This window comes from Cyrtonyx montezumae, unplaced genomic scaffold (genome assembly GCF_038088225.1).
Source record: "Cyrtonyx montezumae isolate F1298 unplaced genomic scaffold, pur_monq_1.0 scaffold_8, whole genome shotgun sequence".
Taxonomy (NCBI): Eukaryota; Metazoa; Chordata; class Aves; order Galliformes; family Odontophoridae; genus Cyrtonyx; species Cyrtonyx montezumae.
Genome location: NW_027072089.1, coordinates 57,507,564 through 57,527,496, shown reverse-complemented (window position 1 = coordinate 57,527,496; position 19,933 = coordinate 57,507,564). Strand labels below are relative to the sequence as shown.

The 19,933-nt window shown below is 39.7% G+C and overlaps 1 protein-coding gene across 1 annotated transcript in view; it reads right to left on the bottom strand.

Annotated features, from left to right (window-relative positions):
• LOC136059377 (dynein axonemal heavy chain 5-like) overlaps positions 1–19,933 on the bottom strand; it is a 142,760-nt gene that overhangs the window by 11,272 nt on the left and 111,555 nt on the right. Inside the window, exons 71-74 of the mRNA XM_065753530.1 lie at positions 19,285–19,406; positions 18,274–18,621; positions 15,146–15,334; positions 8,274–8,406 (exon numbers count right to left, since the gene is read on the bottom strand). Coding sequence (XP_065609602.1) covers positions 8,274–8,406; positions 15,146–15,334; positions 18,274–18,621; positions 19,285–19,406 — 792 coding nt within the window. The remainder of the gene's footprint in view (positions 1–8,273; positions 8,407–15,145; positions 15,335–18,273; positions 18,622–19,284; positions 19,407–19,933) is intronic.

The following is a 19,933-nucleotide window of genomic DNA, read 5'->3' as shown; positions in this document are numbered from 1 at the left end:
ACATAGGAACATACACAAATCCCATACTTTCCACAACAGCAAATTCCTTCAGTCAGTAGGAGGAAAACCCTCATAGAGTCCAGCCTTGCAAATTGTTCTGAAAACTTGCCCCAGTCCCAAATGCACTTGCCTACATTCACTAAAAGATTGAAAATAAATATTTTAGATCAATAAATTGAACATGTGCACATCCCCAAAAGCAATAGAAATCATTACCCCAAGCTAGAGTGATAGAACAAGCAGAGAAACAGTTTTCTGCATTTTCTCTTAAATATGCAGTGTATGTTTCTAAACATTTTTTCCTGGCCAGCAAGTGTACATTACATTCATTGAGAGGTCTAGAAATAATATGCCACACTTTGCAAAAGACAACAGGATGAGAACTAAATAATGGAGGAAAGGCACTGAGCTAAAAGTAACTACACCTTAGGACATTTTAGATTCATCCCTCCCATTCCTCAAACAAATTTCCCAGTATGGTATTCCATGAATATCTTCACTGAGTGCTCTTAATCATCTTCATTCCAAAACTGGAATACACAGATCCCTACAAGCCTTAAACACATGCTGTAAGATCAGTAAGGTAAGAGCACAAAACCTTTCAGATCAAAACTCTATGACTAAGTTCAAGTGAGCCAAACTAAAATGCTATTAGTCTTTGCAGTTTAAAATCATTGTTAATCTAAATGGAAGTTAACCATTTTATTTTCTTCTTATCTTTGCAGCCAATGGGAAGAAGAAACTTTTTCCATTCATTGCAGACTGTGTTTTCTGTGTGCTCCAGCAAAACTAGTTTCCCAAGCTTCTATTTTTCACCATATAAATCAGTGTAGATTATTGCCTAGCTCTTTTGGAGATCAGTTACATCCCCATTGTAAGATACAGAATGAACAGAAATTACTTGCAGCATCATGATCAAAACACTACTGCTGAGATCACAGTATTCTGAGTTTTAAAAATAGTGAACCAACCTCATTCTTCCAGGGGCTTAACAAGAGTTTGTGTATGAGACCTAGGAATTCTAAGAGATTCCTACTATGCAAGACTTCGTGTAACCTCATGGCCACATGAAGTTTTGGATGTTTCGACATATTTTCATATAAATGACAAAGAGGAAACACCTAAGGCAAACACACTGGATATAAAAAAGTTCAAGGACAGTAAGTAGCTACAAGCAGGTAATTAAATAATAATTTTTAATAAGGTAGCAAATTAATAACTGAGATCAAATCAAGCAAATCAAGCATGGGTGTGTAGGCAATTTATTGCATGCATTACATGCATGACTTTAAGCTAGCTAATGGTGAGTGCCTTAATATAGTTGCAGTGAATAGTTTGCTTAAGGTTGATAGAACATCTGCAGGACAGATACTGTGGTGACTTCTGAAGTTACTACTTCTATTGATTCTACTTCCTTTCCTTTCTATGTTGACCTTATGGTTTATGACTCCCATAGCTATTTGTACAGTGCTTGCCTTGTGTACCAACTAAAATGTATGGAATAAAAACCCCAGGCCAGCAAGTTGTGACAACAAATCTGTACATATTAACAGTGAAAGCTTTTAGAGGGTTTTCTGCATTCTCAGATAAGTGGTTAACATGAAAAGGACTTACCTATCGAACTCTGCAAGCGCTGCAAAAAAAGCACTGCCAAACTCCCACAGTTGTGGGAGTTCTGTGGTCACATGACATATATACATGTATACATGTATACATGACATATATACATGTATACACATGCATATGACATGGAAATATAACAAATCTAAAGTTCTGTACATGGTTTCAACATCTCATGAGGTAGGCAGTTGTAAAGGTTTAGTTTGAATACACTACCGGAAACAAATGCCAAGTGGATACAGATTTTTGATCAAAGCAGAATCTAGATACACTCATAAATAAATGAGGTAAGCATTTGTTTCTTTCATGCTACAGGCTTTTAAACAGACTGCTAAGCAGGTAAAAACACAGTGAATAAAACATACTAAAATCTGCTTTTATTTCCATTGCAAAGGATTCAATATCAACTTTCAGTACTGCTACTAGCATGCTCCACTGCCAAGATTAGTGGAAGTCACTCAGAATCTCCCTTCCCTCTTTCTGGGCAACCAATAATCAAAAGAGAACTATTATCTGGGACATAACTGAGAGTACAAAGCACAGCTTCAATCTGATTATTACAGTATGATAACAAAAAGAATTTCTCCAGGCAGCAAAGTTTATTGGTGGCATGCAGGCATGCATACATGCACGCACGGTTGCCAACAAACATCTTCACCCACTCATGAGGGACTACGAATGACTCCCACAGCATCTCCCTTCTCACTTTCTTCAGTGATAGAAGACATACATATTTTCCATTGAGACACCAGTCCCACTTCAGTGCCTGGAGGTACACATAGACCTCCTTCCACTCCAATCTCACAGAGAGTGTAACTTGAAATTTGCCTGTACTCAAGCTGCAAGAGGGACTAGGAATAACTGACTAGGTTATTACTGTCCACTTTTATTCTTTAAGGACACTGTCTTCAGTGGCAGAGGTTGCTGAAGGTGCCCAGTCCCTATTAAACAGATACAGAGTTAGTATGCTTGTGCCAGAGGTACATACCCTTCCACGGAAATAAAGCACGCACACAGCAACACCATATTTTCTATATTGCTCTGCAAAGAGCACTGTCACTCTGCCGGGGGCTTAAGATCTGCTCCTCATAGCGCATTAGGATCTGGAGTTTTGGTTCAATCCCCATGTCTCACTACTACCCTGATGAAAAGATGAGAAAGCAGCTCTCTTTCCCGGTCTCTAAACAGTTGTCTCTGTCTGCAACACAGTCTCAATTTAGGTCACTTGTGAGGACAATCATCACTGCTGTTTTCTGATTTATGTGAAACTCTGTATTACACCAACTGTGAAATAAATTCTGGGCAATCAATAAGTAATTAACACAGAACTATTGGTTGGGACATAACTGAGAGTACAAAGTGCAGCTCCCATCTAATTATTACAGTCTGATCCAAAAAAAGTAGCCCTCCGGGCAGCAAAGTTCATTGGTGGAGATGCAGGCGGGCATGGTTGCCAACAAACATGTTGGACACATGCTGAGCTTCCTCACCGTTCCCAAACGCTGAACACTGTTAATCTGCCCTCCAGTCAGAGGAACAAAGCTGGCTCTACTAATTCCTTCAGCATCTCCCGTGTTCAGCTGCACACAGAAGCTCACTGAGGGTGGGATTTGTATTTCCCCAAATGTAACTCAGTGAGCAACAAGAACATGACAAAGTCCATCTTTTCACATCCAACCTGCAGAAATAAACAGTCAGACCTCCTTTCACAAAGCCACACGGCACCTGAAGACTGAAACTATAATCCAAAACACAATATTTATTTGAAAATTTAGATCTGCTATAAGCAGCTGCTGGGGTCTTAGCAGGTTCACGAAGCCAGGGCCAGATGCATGACAAAGGCAGATGTCAAAATGCACACAGGCTATTTGAGCAGGCTAATCAGTGTAGAGAAAGAGGGGCACAGGAGATGATTTGATGCTCCGGTTGACTAGTTTTGGGAGATCTATTATGAGGGAGAGTGTTTTTCCCCTTTGCTGAGGCAAGACAGAAAGCCTACATTTTCCTTCCATCCCCTAATTAACGCACCACGGTGTGCACCTGATGCATCATGAATCTGCCAGAAGCCATTAATCGGTATTGTTAACTATACATCCCATTTTGTTTTCAGAGCAGTTTCTCACTATATTTAACTTGCCTTTCCCTGAGAAATTATAATGTCTTAGAGGATTGCACAAAAGTTACCACATTAATTTGATTAAGCACCTGGTAGAGGACTGTGCTCACTGTGCAACTGAATACTAAGTGCAAAGAAATTATGTTACTCATCCACTTGTCTGCATAATATTGTACATTTTGAGACTGTCTTGATCAAAGAAAGATTAATTATTTCTTTGATAGAAATCATTATTTTAATTTACTTGAAAAGGGACTCTATGCACATATACAAGGGAGCCTTGAGCTCAGTGCTGAAATAGAAGACAACTGGTTCTTCTAGCTTGGTCTCTGCATAGGTTATTAAAGGATATGGAAACTAATTAGCTGCACTGGAAAGTAAAGCAAGGCAGATCAGAGCTCTGCCATCACCTGTACCAGAAGGGACTCATTTGAGGCACTTTGACCTTCTCCCTGCAGGGACAGTTTGCTATATCTCGGGTATTTTCTTCCTCTTTGCTGAAAAACGTGAGACTCGGGTAAGATCTTAACTGCTGGAACTGAACCCATCCAGCGTCATTTTGATTTACTGTTAATTCTTGTTAATTCAAGTAGCATTATACCATCAGCAGTATTTCCAATATTTCCTGGATATTTCAACTCTTACAGAGGAGCAAAATAGGAATTGAAACCTAAAAGCAGAGAGCAATGTCTTCATTCCTTCTTTTCCCTCACTCCTTTTCTGATAAAATTCTCCATCTACTTGTAGTCACCGGCACTCTAGAGTTGTATTAAATGCATTCAGCTCTTGTGACTTTAAGCCAAACTCTCCTGTCTCTGAGACAGAGCACTGTTGCCTCCTCCTGTGTTGGCCAAAAGCAGAACCCTGCAATTCTCTTCTGATTGGCATTCCTACTCACTTCAGATTCCATCTAGAGACATTCTATTTGGTTTGACCCATTTCATGAACGCTGCAAATCCCATCTTAGATTAGAATCTTTACCATCTGACCTGACCACTCTGTCTCTCAATTACTTAGCAGCAATGCCTGTACCTTCTTCAGTATCATCATGCTTCAGCTTAATATCATAAATGATTCTGGCACACGACCTGATCACATAGTTCAACTCCTCTGAGCTATGCAGAGATCCTGGAGAGAACCACAGAAGTGCAGTAATACTGCAGAACACATTGAACTGCAACACTGGAGCACGTGCAGACAGAATCAATTAAGGTGGAATGACCTTTGAGATACAAACAGGAGTACATAAGTTCATAAGTTCATAAGTTCATAAGTTCATAAGGTTGGAAAGGACCTAAAAGATCATCTAGTCCAACCATCCTCCTATCACTATCTCTACCCAACTACTAAATTAAGTCCTTAAGCACCTCATCTAAACGCTTCTTGAACAGCGCTAGGGATGGTGCCTCAACCACCTCCCTAGGCAGGCCATTCCAGTGCCTGACCACTCTTTCAGAAAAGAAATGCTTCCTGAGGTCTAATCTAAATCTTCCCTGGCGCAACTTGTGGCCATTCCCTCTCGTCCTGTCATTACTTATCAGGGAGAAGAGGCCTACCCCCTCCTCACCACAACCCCCCTTCAGGAAGTGGTAGAGTGCTATAAGGTCTCCTCTGAGCCTCCTCTTCTCCAGACTAAACAATCCCAGCTCCCTCAGCCGCTCCTCATAAGACTTGTGCTCCAGGCCCCTCACCAGTTTTGTTGCCCTTCTCTGAACACGCTCCAGGGCCTCAATGTCCTTCCTGTAGTGAGGGGCCCAAAACTGAACACAGTACTCGAGGTGCGGCCGCACCAGAGCTGAGTACAGGGGGATGATCACCTCCCTGCTCCTGCTGGCTACACTATTTCTAATACAGGCCAGGATGCTGTTGGCCTTCTTAGCCACCTGTGCACACTGCCGGCTCATGTTGAGCCGAGCATCAACCAACACCCCCAGGTCCTTTTCCTCTCTACATTCTTCAAGCCATTCTGCCCCAAGCCTATAGCATTGCATGGGGTTATTGCGGCCAAAGTGCAGGACCCGGCACTTGGTCTTATTGAACCTCATCCCATTTTGCTCAGCCCAGCCGTTCAGCCTATCCAAATCCCTCTGAAGGGCCTCCCTACCCTCAGGCAGTTTGACACATCCTCCCAGCTTTGTGTCATCTGCAAACTTACTGAGGGTACACTCAATTCCCTCATCTAGGTCATCAATAAAGATATTAAACAAGATGGGCCCCAAAACTGACCCTTGGGGGACACCACTCGTTACAGGACGCCAGCTGGACTTAACTCCATTAACCACTACCCTCTGGGCACGGCCCTCCAGCCAGTTCTCCACCCAGAGAAGAGTGAACCTGTCCACACCACGGGCTGCCAGTTTCCCCAGGAGAATACTGTGGGAGACCGTGTCAAAGGCCTTGCTGAAGTCCAGGTAGACCACATCAACAGCCTTTCCCTCATCTACCTGTCTGGTCACCCAGTCATAGAAGGAGATGAGGTTGGACAAGCACGACCTGCCCCTGGTGAACCCGTGCTGGCTGGGTCTGATCCCTTTATTGCCATGCACGTGTCGTGTGATCTCCCTCAATATCATCTGTTCCATAACTTTCCCTGATACCGAGGTCAGGCTGACAGGCCTGTAGTTCCCCGGGTCTTCCTTACGGCCTTTCTTGAAGATGGGAGTCACATCGGCAAGCCTCCAATCTTGTGGGACCTCTCCAGATAACCAGGAATGCTGATAGATGGCAGAAAGTGGCTCGGCAATCACCTCTGCTAGCTCCCTCAGCACCCTTGGGTGGATCCCATCTGGCCCCATGGACTTGTGGCAGTTCAGATGGAGGAGAAGATCTCTGACCGTCTCTGCTTGAATCACAGGGGGTGCATTATGCACCCCGTCCCGGACTTCCAGGTCAGGGCAAGTACCATTTGGATAACTGTCCTGTCTATTAAAGACAGATGTGAAGAAGGCATTGAGAACCTCAGCCTTTTCCTTATCATCTGTGGTTATATTGCCTGCCTCGTTGAGTAAAGGAGGGAAATTTTCCTTAGTTTTTCTCCTGCTGTTAATATATTTGTAAAAGGGTTTCCTGTTCTCCTTTACAGCAGTAGCCAGCCTAATTTCAAGCTGGGCTTTAGCATTTCTAATTTTCTGCCTGCAGATCTTGGCCAGTTCTCTGTAGTCACCCCAAGTAGCCTGACCCATCTTCCAGAGGACATAGACTCTCCTTTTCTCTCGGAGTCTCAACAAAAGATCCCGGTTCATCCACACTGGTCTTTTGCTCCTCCGGCTTGACTTACAGGACTCCGGGACTGCCTGCTCCTGTGCCTTTAAGATTTCCATCTTGAAGAGCATCCAGGCTTCCTGGACCCCTTTACCCTTCAGGAGCAAGTCCCAAGGGACCCTTGCAACAAGTGTCCTGAACAGGTCAAAGTCTGCCCTCCGGAAGTCCAAGGTAATAGTTTTGCTAATCACCCTCTTGACGGCACCCAGAATAGCAAACTCCACCATTTCATGGTCACTCTGGCCAAGACAATCTCCAACCTTCACATCCCCTACTAGTCCTTCCCTGTTAGTGAAAAGTAGGTCAAGCAAGGCATCTCCCCTGGTAGGCTCTTGCACCAGCTGAGTCAGGAAGCAATCATCCACACATTCTAGAAATCTCAAGGACTGCTTCCTCTGCGCAGTATTGTATTTCCAGCATATATCAGGGAAGTTGAAGTCCCCCATGAGAACGAGTGCTGGCCATCGTGCAACATCTACGAGTTGTTTATAGAACATCTCATCTATTTCTTCATCCTGACTAGGTGGTCTGTAACAGACCCCCACCACGATGTCACTCCTAAGGACTATCCCCCTGATCCTTATCCATAGACACTCTACTTTGTCATTTCCAACCACTAGTTCTTCAACATCAAAACACTCTTTGATATAGAGAGCTATGCCACCACCCTTTCTTCCCTGTCTATCCCTTCTGAAGAGCTTGTAGCCATCAATCCCAGTATTCCAGTCATGGGAGAGGTCCCACCATGTTTCTGTAATAGCTACAAGGTCATAGTTAGCCTGCCTCACAATGGCTTCAAGCTCTTCTTGTTTATTGCCCATGCTGCGTGCATTGGTATAGATGCACTTCAGCTGAGATATCTGCCTCACCCCTTTTTTCAGCACAGCCTCCTTAGGCTCTTTACTGGAGAGCCCTGTTTTATCCCCTTCCCCCGTCACAGCTAGTTTAAAGCTCTCTCAATGAGTCCGGCTAGCTCCTGTGCTAGGATTCGTTTCCCCCTTTGGGATAGGTGTGTCCCATCAACAGATAACAGGCCAGGAGCCGAGTAAACTGTCCCATGGTCAAAAAACCCAGTACATTAAGGCTATACTATGACAAAGAGATAGAAAAAGAGAAGGAGACTGGGGGGAAGAGAAAGTGAGAAGACATGGGGAAAAAAAGGGAAAAAGGGAGAGAAACCAGGAAAAATATTTATTTAGTAAAATAGTACGAACGGCATTTATTAATAGAAAAAAATTCCAGCTTAGGTAGTATCATTCTTAACATTGCAACTTACCATCTATAGCCAACTTGAGATCAGTCAGTGTGGTTCGAACACTTGATAGAACAAGCTGCATGCGGTCAATTTCTTGACGGAGAAATATATTCATGGGTTGAATAACTCCCATCTTTTGAAGCTGGGCTTTCACCTAAACAGAAACAATGAAACTCTATAAAATTTGTTGTTGAAACTCTATAAAATGGGTTATTTCCCACACAGTAACTTTTGAAAGCAAAAGATTGTGGGTTTTTTTCAATTGTATCCCATAACTCATGAAAAAATAAATTTTTATGTAGCAGATGGCCAGGAAAGTCATAAGCCAACACAATCTGACTCATCAGCTTACCAAAAGGAGATGCTCCATTAGTCTAAGGAGGGAAAGTTCCCTCTTTCGGAAGGAACACAGCAGTTCCTTCAGTCCTTGCTAGGCCACGGGGTCTTAGCTCTTTTTCAAAAAAGTCACATGCAATACAAATACATGTTTGTTGATAACTTCATATTTCCAAATCGTGCTATGGGTGAACTTTCTCAGCTCTTCTTGCCCTTCTGGGTTGAAATAATGCTGCAGAGTGCCATAAATGCAGAACAATATGTAAAAACTAGTGAGTACATGCATTATTTTGTAGGTAGAAGCTTCTGGTCTTCGTAATTTTCAGGGATAATGGTCTCACACAATGTTTAGAGAACATTTTCAAAATTGAATTGTCTTTGTTACTTAAAGCCATGTCACAGAAAAAGTAGCAAAATCCAAAAAATCTCAACAAGGAGAGGTTGAGAGAGCTAGGGTGCTTAGCCTGTACAAGAGAAGGCTCCTGTGAGACCCAACAGTGGCCTTTCAATATCTAAAGGGGAGCTACAGGAAAGAAGAGAACAGATTCTTCAGCAGGGTGCATGGTGATAGAGCAGGGGGAAATGGTTTCAAACAAAAAGAGGTGAGATTTAGTTTGGACATAAGGAAGAAGTTTTTTACAAGAAGGGTAGTGAAGTACTGGCATTGCCTGCCTAGAGAGCTGGTGGAAGCCTCATCTTTAGAGACATTCAAAGACAGGCTGGTCCAGGCTCTGAGTGCCTGATCTATCTGTAGGTGCCCCTCCTCACTGTGGGGCTGCTGTAAAGGTCCATTCCAACTCAATGATTCTAAATCATGTCTTCTACAGCTCACATAATGCTTTTTAGAGAATTTTTGACTGTAAGACTTTCAAGTGTTTTCCCCCCTGTTGTAACTCATCTTTCAGAAAGGCACTGTCCTTCTGTCTGGGCTTGCTGAGCTTATTTTAAGCTTACTAACAAAAGATGATGAAGAAAGAATTTGAAAGTTTGTTACTTTGAAAGAACAGAATATCATTGCAAGTCTACTGCAGCCAAGTAGGAACCACAAAATTTGGTCATAAGTCCTCTGGATTTTGCTTTGTATTTTCCCAGATACGGTCATGTATCTATTTTAAATTCTCATAGAAAACACTATTGAAGTGTACCTTATTATTACACCAAGTAGCAAATCTCTGCAGGATAAATATAATGCAGTAGTTGAGTAGTTATAACTGCTAGTATAAATGAGCAAACGCTTTGACAATTTCCATTCAGCAAGTTTCAACCTTAAGCCGAATAAAATACATTTTTAACTTTGTATGCTATTCTCTCCTTGGGAGACAGTTATCAGCAAGGTTATTCATTATATTTTAATCACAAAGTCCCATGAGTTTGTCAGACAAAATGTCCAAGAAATAGGTGCCAGCCAATTATGCTAATGCTTTGCAGTCTGACAGTTCATTTCAGTGACTGAGTTAATGTATTTCTTCCTGTAAAAGAGAAAAACTCCTAAAATCAGCTATCATGAGACTAGACAAGGAACAATAAAGTTTTGGGGGAACAGTTTACATAACTAGGTTTACCACTTTTTTCAGACCAAATTCAGAAAAAGCTGCCTTCTGACAATTTCAGTCAAATTTTCCACACACAAAAGAAGTGTTTTTTTTTTTTTTATTTTTTTTTTTAGAAATACTTAGAAGAACTCTATTGCATGACACTAATAAGAGTGGAATTATATGGAGAACGTCTTATGCATTCTATGCTTTAAGTAAGAAACTATTTTTCTAGTCTGCAAAGCATGTGTTCCTTTGGGGCATAATTTAGGATAGGAACTTTTACTGTCTGAGGGAAAACTGTATGAAACACCTTGTTAAAGGTGCTATTTTCCAACATGTTCTAATTCAAGAAATAACAAAAATAGGATAAAATAAGCATCCTAATATATTACTGCATCAATAACAGCACAGTTTAACTAATGAGTTTTCAAGAAAACAAAGAAACAAATCTGATTTTTTTCACGTCTCTGTAAAAATACCTGCAATGTTTTGAAAAATGGAATGAACCAGTAATGCAAAAATTTGTTAATCTATCCTAGTTACATTCACTGCACTCAGCCTGGAGCACTAAGCATAACCAGATATAAAAGCTGAAATAATGACATACTTACGACCCTGTTGTGTACAAATCAATCTTGATCTGCACTGAGATTTACTAGGTGTAAGATAGTGCTTTTCTTGGAAACCTTGCTAGTAAGATTAGTTTTAAATACAAGCTCGGAGGTATGATTGACTGTTTTGTATTAGGATTCTTATCAAGTAATCAGATGAGTTACTGCCAGTGCTGTATCTATTATGACATAAAGAGACGGATCCTGACTGACAGAAAAAAAAAACTCCAAGACAAAACTCACTAACCAAAATAGCCTTTTTGAGATTAATATACTAATTCCATAAAGCCCACTTACATCTCCTTCTCAATATGAAATCAGCTGTCAGCTAACATAAAACGAGGTGATTTAAAGAAAGGGGGAAATAAAATCATAATCTTAATAGCTCTCCTAGTATGATTTTGCAGTGCATATTTCTACTGCATGAGGCTTCTCTGTGCACATTTTATATCTGTCCTCAGGTTACCAACTCCTTTGCCACTACATCCTGCGTCAGATGACCACTATATCTGATAGGGCTGGTAACTAAATCAAAGGCACCTTACAAAATGTCTACATTAGTGTTTCAGTTCAGTTGAGGGATGTTCTGTGTTTGTTTTGTTGTTGTTGTTTTAGACAAAATATTGCACTGAAAAGTAGACCCCAGGCATATAAACTGGTCTGACTTCAAATTAAACTAACCCAAAAGGTATGCTTCACTGAGTCTGATGTACTTCAGCCACAGGTAAGTGTTCAGCCTACAGACCCAGACAAGAGTTAGACCAAAGCAAACTCCCCAATGAAACACCTAACGCAGCCTGGGGTCCTCAGATGAACTCCCACTGCCATACAGTAGTTCATAATGTAGCCCTAGCCTTAGTGGAGGATAAGGTAAAATGGTGACTACAAAAACATTTTAAGAAGAAAACTTTGTTATTGTGGTTAAAAGCCAATAAAGTGCAGTATCTCTGGAACGTCTCCATGTATCTTCCCTAGTAAGCTGCTCTTCAAGCTACAAGAAAATGCTTTCATTATAAATCTCTGCATGTTACAGGCTGACATTTACCCTTGCATCCATCTTTATTCACATGGACGGATCAGACCTAATAATTTTACCACTGATCTCTCTAAGAAGCAAAATCCAGATGCAAAAATGGTTATGAAAGCAGAAGCTTCATCCTGCCTCTGCTTTGGGAAATGATAAAACTGAAGATGGTTTTAGGTCAGGTGGAAGGTTTATTTTGCTTTAGCTTCACCTGGGTCATATTGGAGTCTGATAAAACATGCAAAAGTGACTTGTTTATAGGCTTTTGAGTTGATGTTTGGTCAGTTGTAAGAGTAGAAAGAGGAATCACTACAAAAATATAACAAAAGAAACTGCATGTGTCATGCACATCAAAGGCCAATACTTGAGAAATTAAAGCCTTTGCGTGGGAGCCTGTATTTCACACTGTATCAAGAGAAGGTACATCCAGAGCTCTCAGTGTCAGCAGACAACTGCTTGCAGTTCCATCCACCACTAACCTACACTGCCGGGGCTTTCACTCCAAACAAATGAACTCCACACTTTCTAACAGAAGTCAGAAGAACAGGACAAAGATTGCAGAGGCGCCTACAACTTTCTGTGTCCAGAAATTGCTTTTAGTTACTTTCATTTGTTTCCTAATTTTTTCACTTGTTTTCTCACTTCTTTTCTGCATTGACAGTGTATCTATAAGAAGATTTTTGAAAACTGCCACATAGTGGCCTTTCTAGAACTCAATATTCAACTAAAGCAAACCAAATGGCACTGTTAGGACTACCAAATGTTTTTCTTTTGCTGCTCTTATCCAATGAGGTGTGCATAAGAACTCTTTTTGACACATTCCCTCAGTCTCTTACAATTTAGTGGATCATTTTTATTTGTTTTAGGACTGTTAAACTGATTTAAGAGGTAATAATGTCCTGAATAACCAAATGTTGACTTAAATTGACAAACAACAAAATTCTTCTCAATCTCATTTTTTTTCAGATATCACAGAAAGAAAGTGCATAATTCATTTCACCCCTTATCTTATACATAAGCATAACAGGATGGAACTGGGCACAAGTGGGAGAAAAGGCAAATTCCCTTCATAAAAAAAAAACCATTATAGAAGACCCATACTAGTTCCAAAACACAGAGAATGACAGAATAGGTAAATATTTTAGTTAAGGAAAAAGAAAGAAATTTTGAAGAACCAGCAACAACAAAAGAACTGTGCCAAGATTCATAACACAGAAAAAGCAGAATCTGAAGCTACCAAAAGTACAGGAGAACACATTACTTTCAAAATGAAATGTAAACTAATGACCAGAAATGTTCTGTAGATACTTAGAACAAAAGCATCACTACCATGATAGAGAACTAAGCATTTTTGCTTGGTGGAAAAGTTCCATGTCATCCATCAGTAATGTGAAGAAACAGCATGCAAATAGAGTGATGTGATTAATCAAAGAGAAGTGCAATTCACATATCAAGATGTACAGAGCCTGAGAAAACTAGAAATCACCAAGAAGAAGTAGTATTTATGTTTATTAATAAGATAAGGAAACAAAATTGCCCCCTGAGCTCAGAATACCTTTACAAGAAATACAGAAGGAAAAAGTAGGTCCAACAGGACATCCTCTGACTATATTTGTTAGAAGAAATGTGAGGGAGGTTTGGCAGACATGATGCTAAAGTATTAATAACCATTAATGGCTCATCTGATACAATGTGAATCTCATTACTTGAATCAAGAGAAAATCTGTCAAGCAAATCGAAGCAAGAGGTTTCCTTGAAGCTTAGAGATGTCAGAGAAGCAATACAGAAGTAATTGTAATAATCATTATAGAGATGATAGCTTATGAGAAAATAAAATCTTGCACGTTTGCCGGGCAGATCATGCAAAAAAGATAATAGCTTGTAATATTATTGGCTGATGAAATGACAATGAAAATAATTAGTGGTTATTTTTTAATCTATTCACATCGGAAAGTATGCATTGTACCCAGATACAGTACTAAAATAGATACAAAAGTGAAGGGTTGAACTTGGAAAAAAAACCTCTAGACTTTATGTCCTTCACTATCATCCACGACCCTAGTGGTGGTTGCCTGCAAAGATAAGATTTGTGAGGAACTGACTGAAAAAGGGAGGGCAACTCTATGCACATTTTGTATGGATAACCTGAATGCGTGAAACCAAGGGTTTAGTGAGAGTGAACGAGACCACAGTTAAACAGAAAAAAATGTGAGACAAAAACAATCATTTGTTCAAACGATTTAGAAGATAATTTTGGATGAAACAAGGTGGTGCATTTTACAGTATATAAGGCTATGCACAAATTTCCCAAGCACAGAATACAAGGGCTAGGCTATCCCCTATTGACAATCTGAAGCCCATTATAACTTCTAGATGCTTTCTAGAGTACTACAAATTCTTCAAGAGGAGCAAATAAAGAAAGAAATTGTTATTTGGAGGATCCAGGAAACTTCATAAAGAGTAGCTGAATACCCATTTTACAAATATGGCAAAACTATATATGATAGACATGTATTCAATATTTGATCTCTATTTCAAGCTGAGGAAAAAAAAAACTAATGAACTGAATAAAACTTGAAACTGATTCAGTGAATCAGCTTAAATCTTCTGTGAAGGAAAAGGAAAAAGGTCTGAGAACAGTCCAAGGTGTAGACTACAGGTGTAGATCCAAGATGCTAATTATTACATGTATTCAATCAATAATTGCTAATATCAGTTATACACTCATTTGATTTTATTTGCTATTTATCATAGTTATTTATTTTCTTATCTGCACTAAACAATAATGGAAAAACTAGAAAGCTGACTTCATCCAGAAACAAGTTCTATAAATAAATGATTAATATACTCCCACTGGGAATTGCTCAATAGGCATGTAAGCGAAAAGGGATATACAAGCAGGAATGGCTGGAAAAAATAACTACATGGGGAAGGCTGCTAGAAAAGCTCACAAAAGAAAAACTGAATTTAAATAGTTTGCCAGGAGGGGGAGGAAAAGTGAAGTTCTAAGCTGAATTATGACAGCTATTTATAGAAGACACATTAAATGTAACATGAATAGTAGAATAGAACACTGGAAATATCCCAAAGCCCTAAGACTATTGGACATGTCCTAAGTAAAAGTATTGGTATCTTCCTCTAATCTACCAAGGAGGGAGAGGACTTTCTGAAGTCTCCAATCGTTGTTTTGTGTCGAAGTGGCTCATTCAGCAGACTGTGCTATTTGCAATATATGTATCTGATGTAAGAATAATTTAGATGATAAACCAAAACAGTCTTCTAGAACGCTATGAATAAATTTAAGAGCTTTTTAAAATGCTTGACATTTAAATGTTAGAAAGAAGCACAATAAAACACACAAAACATCTGCACCAACAGAGCATATACCTCATGGGGGCTGTAATCTGGAGGTAACTTCTCCAGCATCTCATCAGCAAGGCGCTGCACCACTGCTTCTCGGGTTTCCCCTCCTCCAGTGCTGCTGTCTTTGGGCTGGATGCTTACAATTGTATTCAGCGTCTCATTTGCAAGGTTGGTTTGGTAAGTTATATCTGCATTAGGGTGAAGTCCAAATACCTTAAAATAAAAGGGAAAAAAATAGGGAAAAAATGTGAAAGAACCCATCAATCCTGATAAACAAGGAAGAAAATCAACAGCCCTAGAAAATAATAAAGAATAGCTCAGTGAAAGTACATCCATTTAACTGACCCAAATTATACAGAAGCATTAACATAGGTTAAATCTACTACAGCATTTTCATTCAGATGATGAGAGTGGTTTTGAACTGATCTGGTTATCGACACATACCAGGATTTAGATCATGCTGTGCACACACTGATTCCATTTCACCGGATCAGGCTAGAGCTTGCTGGGAACATGCCATGTGCAGACACTGGCCCCTCACTACTACCTTTTCCTCTCTGCAGGTCTGCTACTATTGTGCCAGGTCAAGAAGATGCCCCTATCAATCAGAGCAAGTGCCATTTCTAATTCATTTTGTTTCATGCAGTCTCTTGGGCTTATAAAGCATTGAGCTCAGAGAATAAAAAACAGCCCACATTTTAAGGTGATTTAGAGATTTTATGACTGGTGATAATATTTAGGATATTTTATGCTTTGAGCTATTTTTGGTTTAAATCTCCTATTGCTTACTTCTTTTGAAATTGAATAATTTTATTTAAGATAGAGCTAGCACAGAAGTACTGCAAAGCTGCCCTTTGTTTGAATGATAATGGCTTTCTCCAAAACCTCTGCTGAAATATCAGTAAGTCAGGTTGATTGCAGCTCTTCTCCAGGAGGAATTGGATTGTGACTTATTTCACAAGCCCTCACTGAATTATAGTTATTAATTATCTCTAACAAACTCTGAACGACTGATCCAACAATGAGGGAGGCTTGCCCCTAAACTAAGCACCGAAGCCAAGCAACATGGCTCTTCTGTTTTGTGTTTTTGTACATAACACTAGAACTAGCATCTTCTAAGAAGACACTCCTACTGATCAATATTTACACACTCTGAGTACAGAAGAAAAAGGGTCATGTGCAGTATTTTTTATTTTGAAATCTAGAAACTCATAGAGAAGGGATAGAAGGGGCTGCAACAGTGTCAAAGCTAGCAAAGTTACACTGATTTACACCAGCTGTAGAAGTGACCCTTACAACAGCACGAAGAACATGGTGCAGACCTAATGCTGCCCAAGAGAGAAAGTGGGATCATAACTAGCATATAATTATTTTCCTGGCAGGATTTAACATCTTTTACAGACAGCAGTACCTTGACGTGTATATTTAGAGATGCAAAAACAGCAATACACTTTATCTCTCTCATTTTTTACCATCATACGATGATACACACCGTGAAGATATGTGCTTTTCTGCTTCTGCTCTTGCAGAATAAGGCTTTGTTTGTTTGGTTTTGTTCCGGCAGATTCTGTGGCAATGCTGTAGCCCAAGTTAGAAACACAACAAATATCTGCTATCGTGGATGTAAATTACTGCAGTGCTAATCCAAAGGGCTAATTTCATCACTGGCATAATATTCACAAAGGCAGAAGTGTTACATACAGACAACCCTCTGGTCCTAGGTGTTCATGATATTTGGGCTATTAAGAAATCAGAGTAGCAACTTACAGGTGGGCCAGTGTCCTGGAAATCCTGTAAATTAATCAAGGAACCGAGTTTCTCATTCCCTGTGATCCAAAATCTTGAAATCTTGATTTTAAAAGGCATGCCAGATTCCGCATTTCAATTGTTTGTTGTTTTTTTTTTTCCTCCTAGCCTGATAAAACCTCAAACCCAACTGCTAATGCTCTATTCACCTCTGAAATCAAAGTCATTTTCAAAGGGATTTCTGAGTTCAATAGCCCTCTTCAGCAGTCTGTTTATTCTGATTAGAGGTTGAAATTTCATCAAAAGAGCAAAGATGCTGTAATCAGACTTATTCAGTCTTTCTTTCTGGACCAAAAATAGAAAGGGGAGGAAATAAAAGATACACTAGCACAATACCCTTTGTGGAACAGAAGACTGGGAGCTTAAGAGGTTAAAAGTTTCCATGAGCAATTCTTACAGATTTTGGAATGACTGGAGTTAGTAGGCATGTTCTTCCTAACCTGTGACAGCGTGAAGGAGAAAAAGATGTTTGCTCTCTTGGACTTGATCCTATTTACATAAAAGTCAATGGCAAAAGGTGCCTCTCTGTCAGCACAGATGCCCGTGCATCTGCTATCACTACCTTCAGAGATTCAAACCTTTTCAAGTTTGTTTTATGAGCGTGGATTGTTCTCAGCCTCTTTTCTAGCACATTATCAGTAATAGAAAATCAGTTTTTTCTATTCAATCCTGCCTATTTAATTTTAATAGAACTTACCCCTAAAGGCATTTATCAACTTAATAGCAACGAGACAGAAACTCATAACATTCACTTCCATTTCAATTTTAGCTAACTGCAACACATGTAGCTGTGCTAGAGAGAGCAGGAAGTCCCAGTCCTCCAATTAATGCGACCACTGCAGTGTACACACACCAGGTCATATAAGTAGGTCACTCTGAAAGTAAAACCTCCTATTTATTCTCCATGGAAATTACAACAGACACAAAGAGCACAGTAACACTATTTGACAGCGACATCACTGAAAAGTCTGGCTCTGTCTACCTTACACCCTTTCAATAGGTATTTAAATGTACTGATAAGATCCTCCATGAGCCTTCTCCAGGCTAAAGTGTCCCAGCTCTTTCAGCCTTTCCTCATATGACAGATGCTTCAGTCCAGCACCTTCACAGCCCTGCGCTGAACTCACTGTCTTGCCCACGAGGATCAGGACACACGAATGCGAGGCTTTTTCTGAGTACCTGAAGAAGGCTTTATCTATTTTATTTTTCTAATTAGCAGACCATTAGTAGACATCCACTACTATAGCATCCCTACTGGTCTGCCTGTTAATACTGCCTACACATTCACGGCTCCACAAAATAACTTGTCTGACAAAAGCTCTGTTTAATACTTTAAAATGTTTTACCTCAGGTGTATCAATCACTGGCAATTGCTCTATGTACTGGAGATAGTCTTCAACTGTTTTCCCTTTTGGAATAATGTAATCCTTGTAGAAACAAAATTTGTCACTGAACATATGCTCTCCAAACCATACTCTTGCAAATGTGTTCAGCAGTGCCTTGTCGAGGTCGTCAGTTACGCGGCCGCCGTACTGTACTTCACCAAGCATATAGCGGACACAGCTCCAGTTCACTCCACGCTTAATGTCCGTGTCGTCTAAATGATTCTGAACAAATTGCACACTGGCTGTGAAGTCTGCCTGATTAAATTCATAAGGAATGTTCCAGCCCAGTGGACCAAATTTCCTTCTTTCCTGTGAGATAAAGACAAAAGGCTGATTGCAATTTTGGAGAATATGTTGAGTGTAGAAGAATACATAAAATATGCTTTACTCCTCTAACTTTAGAAAATGATTCTTCACATAACGCACACAAATATAAATGCTTGATTAATTACCTAGTAGCTAAATATTTTTCTTCATTTATCATTACCAGGAGAGACAAACAAAGAAGAGAAATATGAACATTTTCACAGAGAAAAAAAAAATCCTCTTTTTATAGTAGTCATCCTGTGAGTCAAGAACTGTCATTTTTGAATTTCAGAGATGAAGGCACTGTTTTAGGAAAGGTTGTCCAAACCACATTGGTCGCAACAATTTTTTCAGTCTGGGTGCATTTATAGCACTGATGTTCCTGCACGGTGCAGGAACAGGTAGCAAAAGTTGCTTCTTATCTAATCACTTACAGATGCAGCTAGCAGTGTGTGGATCTTAGGGCAGTCTCTGATATTTACGCACTCTAAATTTCCACCAAGAAGATGACTCTAAGTCAAGTACACTGCAGGCTTCCATTTGGACCACAGTTTGTATTAATTTGCTAACACAAGTTTTACATCTAAATAGCTTTTTCATTCACTAACAAGTGCATTCAGAAATGAACATGGCTTCATGACAGAAGAATATGAAACAATTTGAAACCTGAACAGTCGTGTGAAGAAATGCTACAGCATATAGTAATGGTTTCCACTGTGGCATGTTGCTCACTTCTAGGTGATCCTGAGTGATAGTAGAGTAAGTTCGTTTTAAGCTAGCTTTCACACCTAGAAAATAAGTATGAAAATACAATAGATGAGCAAAAATAAAAATAAAAAATGTTGGAACCAATAATTCCAACTTCTGTTAAACAGGGTTCACTCCTTCAATTTACAGTTTCATCTTATATGTAGCTTCAAATAACCCTTCTGTAGCAATGACTTTTTCAGCTGATCATGCCAGGCAAAGTTCAACTACATTTTGCTTCAGGTCGAACACAACAGAGCAAATTGTATTAAAATCTGGCACCTAGAAGGAATTATGCTTAATTTAGACTTATACTAAATGTTACCACTAACAGCTGAAATACAAACATAACTATTCAGCAACAAACAACAGAAAAGACACCTAATTGTAAAATGAAATATAGAACTGAACATCCAAGAATCTGTTTTAGTATTTACAAATAAAATGAGTCTCTCATTAGCCATATAACACCACAGTCACTCCCTCTTATGATAACTTCTACCTAACTAGCTTAACACAAGTCTAAAAAGACGTATTTCTAGTGCAATAAATAGATTATTGAGGTCAT